The sequence below is a fragment of the Petaurus breviceps genome, unplaced genomic scaffold (genome assembly GCF_028583685.1).
Source record: "Petaurus breviceps papuanus isolate PSGF00001 unplaced genomic scaffold, PetGlider_PUasm1.0 178, whole genome shotgun sequence".
NCBI lineage: Eukaryota > Metazoa > Chordata > Mammalia > Diprotodontia > Petauridae > Petaurus > Petaurus breviceps.
The window spans coordinates 19,573,815-19,586,408 of NW_027185777.1; the positions used below are offsets into that span (position 1 = coordinate 19,573,815).

A 12,594-nucleotide genomic window follows, 5' to 3' on the forward strand; every position below is an offset into this window, starting at 1 on the left:
CTCTCTCTCTCTCTCTCTCTCTCTCTCTCTCTCTCTCTCTCTCTGTCACACACACACACACACACACACACACACACACACACACACACACTAGTTTCCCCTTCTGACTTGCTTGTTCTGGACTCACCCCAGTATTTCCATCCCCAAAGCTAGCTCATCCCTCTAGCTTCCTTGTCAACTGGATCCAAAGCACTGGTTTTTGACCCTTCCTTCTCAGTGAGTTATTTTTAATTGCGTTCATATAAGCAATGTCCCATAAAGCTCTTCAGCAAGCACAGTGGGAAGAGTACTGGCTACGGAGGCGATTTGGGTCCACATTCAGAGTCTGATGCTTACTAGCTGTGTGACCTTGAGCAAGTCATTTAACCCATGTGAGCCTCAGATTCCTCCTCCACAGAAACAGGAGGTTGGACCCCAGACATCAGAGGGCCATTCTCATTCCAGATCTATGATCCTACAAACATAATCCTCCACTGAAATTTAATCTTTTGCTACATAATGATTGAAGTCATTTTTTACACACCCTGCTGGTGCCACATAAACTCTGGCAGGTCTGATCATCCCAGAAAGACTCTGCATGTGGACTTGGTGGCAGACTTTAAACCCATCACCTGAAAAGCAGGCCAGTTAAATTCAGAGATGCTTGTTATGGGAAGCTTGGCTCCCAGACAATGAATTATTTTTGGCCGCAACAACTTGGAAGGAATGTGATAGTGGTGGGGGCTCGGAGGTAAGTGCTGGCACTGGGATCGAGTCCTGGATCTATCATTTATTTGCCACTCCTCCTCTGGGTAAGTCACTTACTCTCCCTCGGTTTGTTTCGGTGCCATGGGAGTATTTTTGTTGTTTAGGTGTTTTTTGGTCATATCTGATTCTTCATGACCCCTTTTGGGGTTTTCTTGGCAAATATATTAGATTGGTTTGGCATTTTCTTCTCTAGCTCATTTTACAGATGAAGAAACTGAGGCAAACAGAGTAAAGTAACTTGCCTAGGGTTACACAGTTAGTAAGTATATGAGGCTAGATTTGAACTCAGGAAGACAAGTCTTCTTTACTCTAGGCCCAGCATTCTATCCATTGCACCACCTAGATTACTTCTAAGATTCCTTCAAGTTATAAATCTATGGTCCTATGTCATTAGACCATCAATAATGGCAAAGGAGAAGCTGGAGTCTCTGTTGGTTGATGGATTTTACAAGTTAATAAAATCATTCATCTTTGGAAATGGGAATGGAAAGACAACTGCCATGATCCATGACTTCAAGAGATATTATTTTAAAAGGAAAAAAAAAACCACATTCATTAAATATGGGCTATGTGGATAGAGTACCATGTCTGGAGCCAGGAAGACTCATTTTCCTTAGTTCAAATCCGACTTCAGATACTTACTATCTATGTGACCCTGGGCAAGTCACTGAATCCCCTTTGCCTCAATTCCTCATCTGTAAAATGAGCTGGAGCAGGAAATGACAAAGCACTCCAGTATCTCTGCCAAGAAAACCCCAAATGGAATCACAAAGAGTTGTATACAACTGCAAAATGACTGAACATCTGTGTACTTTTAAAAAAAAGATAGCATAAATGCCGTGTTGGCATCCAGTGAAATGTTCAAAGACCCAAGGCAGGCTTCTTACCAAATAATGGGTAGATTCTTGTAATGGAAATGCAAATTTAAAGATCTTCCCTGCCCCTAGGCTAAAGTGCACCTGGAGACTGGGGTGGGAGGCTTGTTTTTCAGTTGATACTTTTTGATTGGCCAGTGGGTCCAAAAGGTTGTTACTTTCTCTGAGCCAGGAGAAGGCTATATAAGCCCTGATGTGTAGCTTTGTTTTGGGACTCACTTTGAGAAGTGTTCTGTGATTTGATCTGAATTCTGGGAAGCCGTTGTTGAGAGTCCCCCGGCTTTGAAAAACCCAGATGTGGAAACCCAGATGTTGACTGGGTATGGATGTAATGGTTGGACAGTTTGGAAAGCTGTCTACTTGATCTGTTAATGTCTTGATAATTCTGTCTGTATATTTTGAAGTTTGGGGTGCTGACCTTTTTCCCCTGAACAAGGTAAACGATATATGTCTGACTGATTAAAGTAAGCTTGTTAACCCATTTTGAGTTGCTTGCCTTTAACAAAGCAGATCCAAGAACCTGTGTGAGCAGGCACCTTGGGGACACTGGGGTGCTTGCTGCTACAATTCTCTACATAGGATTTTGAGTAGGTCTGAAAAAGAATTGCAAAGGAAAAAAAAAAGCCAGAAATCAGTTGTAATCTGGACTAATGGAATGGGCACTCACAATTACATGATCTCAAACTCCTCAAAGTATTAAATTAGTCAAGGTTGGGCTTGGTACTTTAAAAAGCTGCTATTGTAAATTAAAGGCCTGGGATCATTTCATCTCAAATGAACTCTCTCAACCAACTAACAAAAATAGCATCAATAGAGTTAGACCGAGTTTTTCAGGGCCAGGTGCTAGGCAATCATTCAATAAACAGATAAAGGTGATGCTAAATCTTTTCTGGAAAATAAATGTTTTGCCAAGAAAGATTGGTTCCACTTGCTGAATTGCAAACTTTTTTTTTATCATGCTATGTGTTAGGACTCCATGTTCACATTAGAATTGCATAAAACCTTGGCACTTATGAATGGAATGATACTCGATTTGCCGAGTTCTAGTCAATTTTATATCATTAAAACTCAGCTTTTAGAATGGTCGAAGTGTGCAGAGTGCATGGCATTATTTTAATAAATAATTCTCAATTTGACTTGACATGAAGGCAGAAGGATAAAGCTGCTAACGCCTTAAAAGCCTTTCCCATACCTCTTAATTATAAGCTGGAACATTTGTAAATCTTTGTTAATGAATTTTGAAAACCAGACTCTGTGGTCAGCACTTCCCCCCATTTATCACCAATCTGCAAGTTGTGAAGATTAATCAGCTTTATTTTACAAACACTCAGAAATTCTTAAAGGCCTCCTCATATCTTTTCATCATATATTCCATTGGTATGATTAACTCATCTTGTTGAAACTGTCCTCATCTTCCCCCCTGATTTGTACAAATTGTTTACATTTTAATTCAATTAAGCATGTTATCTGCTCCAACTTATGACAAATATACACAGTCCTTGCTCTTATTCAATAAAAATTGCTAGCCTGCTCTTCAAAGCAATAAATGAGACTTGTCAGTGTTGTAAGTCTGTTTCCTGAATTGATATGTACAAAGCAATTTTTTAGGTATTAGTTGCTGGGTACAGTTAGTTCCCAAACATTTAGTGCACTGAGTTTACATATGGGATTCTTTAAGTGGGTTCTAATGTTTCTATAATCTGGTAAAATGCTATTAATCTTTTGTGGCCACTTTTTAAAAAGTACTCTGTGTGCTGAAAACAGGTTCAGAAATTCAAACCAATTTTATGTGGAGTCATACACTATCGTTACATGAGAATAATTAATTATCTTAATAAAAGGATTGGTGGATCCTTGTAAGGAACACAGCACTCTTAATTGTTTATGTTGCTAAAATTCAAACAAAAATAATTATTCGTTGCTTATTTGTTCATGTTTTGCATTACCTGATACAGTTACAATTATATGGCATCTTGTTAGATGCTTGGTAGTATTTAGAAGAAATTTGGGATGACCTTGAAATGATCTCTACAATTCCAGCTGCATACTCTAAACTCATACAATACCAGATGTGAAATCAGTGCATCTGCATTCAAACGCTCTCCTGTGGATTTCGAGTGATGAAACAGACAAGACCATAATGACAGACTGATTAGACAGGTTTGGCAGAGAGGGAATTCTGAAGACATTCATGAATCACTGTAGAACTGCATGAAATGCAGGCCACATCTTTATTTAAATCACAGAAATATAAAAGCATCACTGAAATGAAAATTTTTAAATATTAGGGTTAATTTCTGGGAAAATCATCATAGATTTTAATAGGGGTATGTTTTGTTAATGACATACTGCAAAAACACTAAATTGAATAAAAAGATACATGCAATTTTTAGATTAAAAAGCACCTTTTGCACATTTAATTCATGTGTTTTCATTTAGGCATTTTCCTTTTCTTTTTTCCTCTTTTCTTCTTTTTTTTTTTTTTAAAGAATTGCTAATAAATGCCTCCCTATTTATGCCGCCTGGCCATGAAATCACATGTTCAGTGTCACATAAAATTTAGTACCTAGTAAAATCTGTTCAGACTTCAACTATATTTTGCCTTCTCTGTAGCTAGAGCCAGCCTGCGGATGTTTGAGATACAACCAGCTGCAGCTTCTTGGAGCACTTCATCAGGAGAGCCAACCATATCCAGTAAAAGCTAGGGCAAAAAGAAAGGGGTGGGGGAGAGAGAAAGAGAGAGAGAGAGAAAAGAACCAAAGATTAATCTAGAAGCTAAACATAATGAAATCATGTCATTGAAACAATTTCAAATCATCAGTGTCCAGGATGATCAAGGACAAGGATTAGGTTTTAGGTGATACCGTAAGTGAAAGTCGACCTGCTAATGAAGACTGGAAGGGTTTGGGGGTATAAATTTTCTATTATTTAGGGCTTTTCCAGGTGTCTGGGTTTTTTCTCTTGCTTTTGGACATTTCCTATCTCATCCAGTAGGTAGAGTAAATTGAAGTCCTAATGATTCTACTCCTCCAATAGCTTTCTCATTTCTATCCCTACTTCTGATTGCTGCCTCCTTATTTCTGAACCTTATTAACTCTTCTTTTTTCCATTTATTCAGTGACTGCTATAGATTTTCCTCCACCACCCTCATTACAAACTTATGTTATCAATTAAAACAAATTTCCACATTGGCAGTATAAAAAAAAAAATGTTTGTCTCCTTCTGCATTCTGAGTCTTTCACCTTTCTATTATGAGGTGGGCAGCATGTTTCACCATTAATCCTCCAGAATGGTGGTCATTACATTGATAAGAGTTCAGCATTATAGTATTCCATCACATTTCTGTACCATGATTTATTCACCCGCATTCCTCGACTTATGGACATCCCCTCACTTTCCCATACTCTGCTACTTCTGAGTCATAAATATATATATATATATATATATATATATATATTTTACATCCTTAGATTTTTGTTTAGAACTAATCCTTCCCTTAATCTTTGTTGCTTAGTCGTTTTGGTTGTGTCAGACTCTTCATGAACTCATTTGGGGTTTTCTTGGCAGAGATACTGGAGTGGTTTGTCATTTCCTTCTCCAGCTCATTTTACAGATGAGGAAACTGAGGTAAATGTGGTTAAGTGATTTAACCCACAGACACACAGCTAGGAAATGTATGAGGCCAGATTTTAATGCAGGAAGATGAATATTCCTGACTCCAGGACCAGTACTCTATTCACTGAGCCCTCTTTTAATCTACCTTCCCTCTAATTTCCCCAATTCCCTTCTCTCCTTTTCCTATTTGCCAGTTAAGTAAAACACAGTTTTGTACCCAACTCTGTGTGTATGTTCTTCCTTTTTTTGACCAGTTCAGACGGGAATAAGGCTCAAGCATAAGCTTCTCCCCTCCCTATCCAACTGTTTTTTTTTAATATAGATGTCTACTCATGCATGCTGATTATGTAAGATAACTTCCCCCAACCCTGCCCCTAGTCTATTCTTCTTCTGCTCTTTTTCCATTCTTTTCTTAAATCACCAAGACATAATAGAACCACTCCCCGGCTTTGTCCAATTGTTCTCCCTTTATGAACCCTGATGATAATAGAGTTCAAAGGGGTTATATGTATCATCTTTCCATATGAGAACAAAAGCAATTTATCCTTGTTTATTCCTTTATCACAACGTTCATTCATTTTACCTTTTGATATTTCTCTTCATGCCTGTGTTTGAACTTCAAAATTTCTCTTGAAGCTCTGGTCTTTTCATTAGGAATGCTTGGAAGTCCTTCATTTCATCTAAGATCCATTTCCCCCCCTGTAGCATTATACTCAATTTTGCTGGATAAGTTATTTTTGACTGTAAGCCAATATCCTTTGACTTCTGGAATATCATATTCCAAATTCTCTGCTTCTTTATGGTACTGGTTGCTAAATCATGTGACCCTGACTGTGGCTCACTGGTACTTGAATTCTTTCTGGCTGCTTGCAATATTTTTTTTTGATGTGGAAGCCTTGGATTTTGGCTCTGATGGTCCTGGAAGTTTTCATTTTAGGGTTTCTTTCAGGAGGTGACTGTGGGATTTCTCCTATTTCCACTTTGCCCTCTAGTTATAAGAGATCTGGGTAGTTTTCTTTTAAGATTTCTTGAAATACGATGTTTGGATAGACTAATGGCTTGAAAATTATTTTTTCTCATATGTTTTCTAGTTAAGTTGTTTTTGGTATGAAATACCTCACATTTTCTTGTTTTTCTTTTTTAAAAAAGCCTTTTGACTTTGTTTTCATGTTTCTTTTTGCTTCCTGGAGTCGTTGGTTTCCTTTTGGTCCATGCTAATTTTCTTTTTCTTTTTTTTTCTTTTTGGAGGGGGGAAGGTAGGGCAATTGGGGTTAAGTGACTTGCCTGTGGTCACATGGCTAGTTTTTTTGTGTTAAGTGTCTAAGGCCACATTTGAACTCAAGTCCTCCTGACTCCAGGGCCGGTGCTCTATTCACTGTGCCATCTAGCCACCTTGGTCCATGCTAATTTTCAAGGAATTTGTTGCCTGAGCAAGGTTTTGTTTCTCTTGTTCCAAGCTGTTAATTCCCTTTCCAATCTTTCTTCCAGAGCTCTCATTTCTATTCCAATTTTTTCCTCAAGTACTCTCAATTCATTTATAAAAAGCATTAAAAAAAATTTTTTTTAAACTCTTGCTTCATCTCTTCAGGATTTCAAGTTGAGTTTGTGCCCAAGCTGTATTTATCTCTGAGGCATTGCTTGTAGATGTTTTGGAGTATTTTTCTTCTGCATTTGTATCTTGAGTGTCCCTGTCACCATAATATCTTATTGTGGTGTAGTTCTGTTCTTGTTTGCCCATTCTTCCAGCCTGCTTCTGACTTTGGAGCTATGGGAATGCCATAGGTGGTCCTGTTGCTGCTTTTTTAAGGGTACTGAGTGTTGTGTTATCCCAAGGACTCAGGGACAGGCTGGAGACCTACAAGCTTTCAGGTCTTTCAAAATGGTCTGATACAGAGCAAAGTCTGATTTCTGCCTCTCTGTCTGAGCTCTGCAAGTTCCTGGCCTGGTTTTGGGTCTGTGTAAGAGGAGACTGATGATGGACTCGACCCCTATCTTCTAGCTGTGGAACTCTGTTGGTTCTAAACAGAACTGTAGGCCCCTCTTTGTCCTGAGATTCCTGTGGTCACATGGCTAGGGATGGGGTTGCCTCTGCAGGCTGCTAGAAGTAGGAAGGTACTCTGTACATGAAGAACTGCAGATCACTGTGGCTGCGGCTGCTGCTGGCTTCTGAACTTTCTCCTCTCTATATATACAGCCCTGGCCTGCCTACTGGAAACACCACTCCTCTGATCAGATTCCCTTCTTCGTCTACTGCGGACCTATGACTCAAAACTGGGTAGTGGACAACAAAGCTGCCAATTCACACCTGTCCCCATCTCAGCAATCCGCTATAGGTCTACTGATGTCCTGTATGAGTATCGCACCTCCTCTTTCCCTGGCTCACCGATCTTCCTAGGCACTGGAGTGTTCCATGTGGAACGTGCTCCTGGCCAACCCCATCCCTGCTATCCACAGACCTCTTTATTTCCCTGTGTTGAATTGGGCTGGACAAATGATTCACTGGAATGGTTTCTTGATTTCCCTGTCAGGATTCAATCTGGTGTGTTTTTTTAGTTCTGTTTGGGAAACAGAGGAACTCATTGCAGTGATTTTTTCCCACTCTACCATATTGGATCTGTCTCCCTGACCTTATTACTAACCTCCTCTGTTGCCAACTCACTCCCCACAGCATCACTTCTGGAGTGACATTCCTTAAGGTAGACAAGGTTGTTGAGAGGATCAAAGCGGCAGAGCTAGGATTTGAACCCCAAGTCTCTGTCCCTAAATTCAGTGCTCTTCATACTGTACCATGACCCAACACAACTTTGTGGATTTATTTTACATTATTCATCTTCCCTCTTTTTGGTTGGGATTGGCAGCATATCCAGGAGATTCCCATGGGAAGAGGGCAGTGGTGGCAAAGAGGACCGTCCTGCCAGTAAGAACCTACCTGTACCCATGTGAGGGGTGGGGTGGGAAAAGAGGTATCCTTGGAGAGGGGCACCATGGTGAATGAAGCCTGGGGATGAGCTTGAGTAAGGGGGCAGGATCCCAATCCATAGCATAGGCTTTTGGGAGACCATGAGGTGAGTTGAGACATATATAGCAGTCTCTAGACTGCCATGGGCAAGAAATATACCTCCCTTTCAGGAGAAGTGTGCCCCTACCAGATGCCAATACTCTGGGACATAGCCCCAGAGACTTTGTTCTAGTTATGGATACGAATACTTAATAAACCTTTGTTCAACTGAAATGTACTTATGCCTGTCTAACCCTACCATGAGCACTTATAAAAAGAGAACTAATGAAATCCATTTGTATCCTGTTTATAGAATTTTTTTTTACACCAAAAGTGATTTGCTAAAGAAGGGAGGGAACAGAAGCTATGGCTGCCATTTTATGCATTAGTCAGTAGAAATCAATATAATGATTCAAAAAATTTAAAATAATTTAAAAATGTTTCTCACACACAATAGGACATTAACTACTATTCTGTTACTATCCAGCAATGTCAAAATGAAAAATGATGGTGCTAGGCCCTTGAATTTAAAAAATCAAATAGCAATGACAGCTAATATTTTATTCAACAACTAGTTTTGCAAAGTTATAGAAGTTATATCTGATTTGACTTTTTTATTCTTATATGACGTGAGGTAGATTTTATCCTCACTTTATCATTGTTGTTCATTTATTTCAGGTGTGTCCAACTCTTTGTGACCCCATTTTGGATTTTCTTGGCAAAGATACTGGAGTTGTTTGCCGTTTCCTTCTCCAGCTCACTTACAGATGAGGAAACTGAGGCAAACAGGGTGAAGTGACTTGTCCAGGTCACACAGCTAGTAAGAGTCTGAGGTCAGATTTGAATTTGGGAAGATGAGTCTTCCAGACTCCAGGCTGACGCTCTATCTATTGCAACCACCTAGCCTCACTTTACAAGTGAAGAGACTGAGACTGTAAGTTCACTATTCTTGTCGTTGTAGCTAGCTACCTCCAAAAACTTTTACAAAGTGTTCTATATACATATATGCACACAAACATGTGTGGACATTCATATGCATAGATATTAACATATATGTATACACAGAGATAGAACCTGAGCCTCACAACAAACCTATGAGGTGTCACAATCCCCACTTCACAGATGAATACAATGAGCCTGAGAGATTTAATGATTTGCTTGTGATCCCACAACTCTTAAGTGTCAGAATCAGAATCTGAATCCAGATCTTGCCTGACTCCAGGCCCAAAGGTTTTTCCATTATGCTATCCTGCCTCTACAACAGAATATCACTTTGTTAGGACAACTATGGGCATAGTTATTTCAATGGGATTTTATGAAGTGAGTCTTGTTTGGAGAAAAGATTAGTCATCTAAGGTTTGGTATGCTAGTAATAATGTTAGTAAAAAACAAATACTAAGTTTATGTGTTTAAATGTCTATTATTAAGCAATAGAAAAAAGAATCTCTATCTGACTTGGAGTGAAGCTCTGAGAAGTAAGAGTTTTCATTATTTGGAATTATTTTAAGATTCATTTGAAAGGTGCTGTACATCCTGAAATCACATGAAACATAACATTCTAGATCAAGCCATTCAACCCCAGTACAGTTTTGTGACACCAAGGGATCTTTACAGATAGCTACCCTATGGCATTAAACCTAACTGGTTAACTATATATCACATATGGCCCTCCCTTCTTTTGGTCACCAAGTATAATATACTCTTATTCATCTGCAACTTTGTACGATTCCTTCGGCTTACTTATATTTATAAGTATGAAACATCTCTGGGAGAATGAGTTCCATACTCTTATTACCCATTATGTAAAATGGTAACTTCTTATATTTGTCCTAAATTTACCCTTTTGTCAGACTTGAAGGGATGTCCCAGAATCTTAGTATTCTGAGATGAACAAGTCTGTGCTCACTCTTTCAGCAGTCTTCATGATTACATAAATATCAATCATATTTCTTCTCAGTCTGCATCTTTTTAAATGGAAGTTATGAGCATGGTTGAGCAGGAGAATTAAGATGCAACTGCTGGAGACCAGCAAATAAAAAAGACGACAGGATTCCAGTTAAAAAAAATGATAAGCTCAGTTTTTAAAAAACGCCAAGTTCAATTTTTAAAAAGGATGAGCTTGATTTTAAAGGTACTTGGGGGAGGGGAGGGAGTTGGAGTCAAGATGGTGGAGTAGAAACAGGACTTCTGCACAGCTCCAGCTCCCACCTCCTCCAATTCATGTGAAAAATGACTCTAGACAAACTTTGGAGCCATAGAACCCACAAAATGACAGAGAGAAGCTAACCTCCTCCTGAAGACAGCCCAGAGGCAGGCAGGAAGGAGATAGCATGGCACTCTGGGAGCCAAGCCCAACCCTGCACTAGCCAGAAGTTTAGACTCAGGGCGGTCTGACCAGCCACCAGATGGAGGGACTTCAGATCACCAGCATCTGTGGTGGTTTCCAGAATTATCAACCCATAGATGCCAAAGAAAAAGTGAGAGGTCAGTGTGTAGACTTTGCAAGAACAGGGAGTTTGGGAGTGTGATCTGGCCTTGGCCCCCATCCAGCCTTGGCCCCCGGGGTGAGAAGCAGCTGAGGCTCCATGCTGCTTTAGAACTCCTGGCCTGCAGATTGTAGGTGGACCAAGCAACCAGTCTGAGGGGTAATCACTCTTGCTGTAACCTGCTTGGATCTGGATCACTTCCTAGGGTAGATGACCTGGGGTGCATGACTAGTTTGCCAGAGCATGTTGAGGCTTCAGAGAGGATACCCAACTAGCTCCAGCAGCTGCAAAAACCCCAGTGATTGAGACAAAGCTCCCCTTTCTGGTAACAGAGTTCTGCTGTGGCAAAAGGCTCAAAAGTCAAGTAATTGAGTGGCAACATGAGCAAGCAAAGGAAGCAAAGCAAACAGAGCAATCTGACATTAGACTCCTATTTTGGGGACAAAAAGGATCAAAGCATGGAACAGGAGGAAGACAGTGAAGTCAGAACTCCTGCACCAAAAGCTTCCGAGAAAAATATAAGCTGGTTACAGGCCATAGAGGAGCTTAAAAAGGATTCTGAAAACCAAATAAGAGAAGTGGAGGAAAAAATGGGAAGAGAAATGAGAACAATGCAAGAAAATTATGAAATGAGAGTCAACAACGTGACTGAAGAAAATAACACCTTAAAAAATCAACTAACTCAGATGGCAAAAGAACCTCAGAAAGGCAACGAGGAGAAGAATGACTTTTAAAGCCAAATTTTCCAGATGGAAAAAGAATCTCAAAAGTTCACTGAAGAGAATCATTCCTTCAACATTAGATTGGAGCAAATGGAAGCTAGTGACTTTATGAGAAAACAAGATATTATTAAACAGATCCAAACAAATAAAAAAAATAGAAGGCAATGTGAAATATCTCATCGGAAAAACTACTGACCTGGAAAATAGATCCAGGAGACATAATTTTAAAATTATTGGACTACCTGAAAGTCATGATCAACAAAAGAACCTAGAAATCATCTTTCAAGCAATGCTCAAGGAAAATTGCCCTGATGTTTTAGAACCAGAGGGCAAAATATAGGTTGAAAGAATCCACTGATCATCTCCTGAAAAAGATCCCGGAAAGAAAATTCTTAGGAATATTATAGCCAGGTTCTGGAGTTCCCAGATCAAGGAGAAAATATTACAAGCAGCCAGGAAGAAACAATTTGAATATTGTGGAAACACAATCAGGATAACTCAGGATCTGGCAGCTTCTACACTGAGGGATCGAAGGGCTTGGAATATGATATTCCAGAGGTCAAAGGAGTTGGGATAAAACCAAGAATCACCTACCCAGCAAAACTGAATATCATGTTTCAGGGGAAAATATGGTCATTCAGTGCAATAGAGGACTTTCAAGCATTCTTGATGAAGAAAACAGAGTTGAATAGAAAATCTGACATTCAGATACAAAAAGCAAGAGAAGCATGAGAAGGTAAACAGGGAAAGGAAATCATAAGTAACTTATCAAAGTTGAACTATTAACATGGAAAAACAATAATTGTAACTGATGAAACTTTTCTCAGTATGAAAATAGTTGAAGGGAATAGAAATATATATGTCTATATTGGAGGGTATACAGACATATGAATACATATGTGAGTGTGTGTATGTATGTCTACAGGTATTCATAGACAGAGGGCACAGGACCAATTGAATAGGAAGGGATGATACTTAAAAGGTAAAATTATGAGGTGAGAGAGGAATATAATAGGAGGTGGGGAGAGACATAATGGGGTAAATTATCTCATATAGAAGAGGCAAGTAAAAACTATTACAATGGAGGGGAAGAATAGGAAAGCAAAAGGGAATGAGCCAACCTTATTCTCATTGAATTTGGATTAGGGAGG

General features: G+C 39.3%; 1 protein-coding gene across 1 annotated transcript in view; it reads right to left on the reverse strand.

Moving 5' to 3' along the window:
• Nucleotides 1–2,975: 2,975 nt before the first annotated feature.
• The window catches only part of ODAD2 (outer dynein arm docking complex subunit 2), a 217,122-nt gene continuing 207,503 nt past the window's right edge, over nt 2,976–12,594 (reverse strand). Inside the window, exon 20 of the mRNA XM_069086371.1 lies at nt 2,976–4,323. Coding sequence (XP_068942472.1) covers nt 4,210–4,323 — 114 coding nt within the window. The 3' untranslated portion in view covers nt 2,976–4,209. The remainder of the gene's footprint in view (nt 4,324–12,594) is intronic.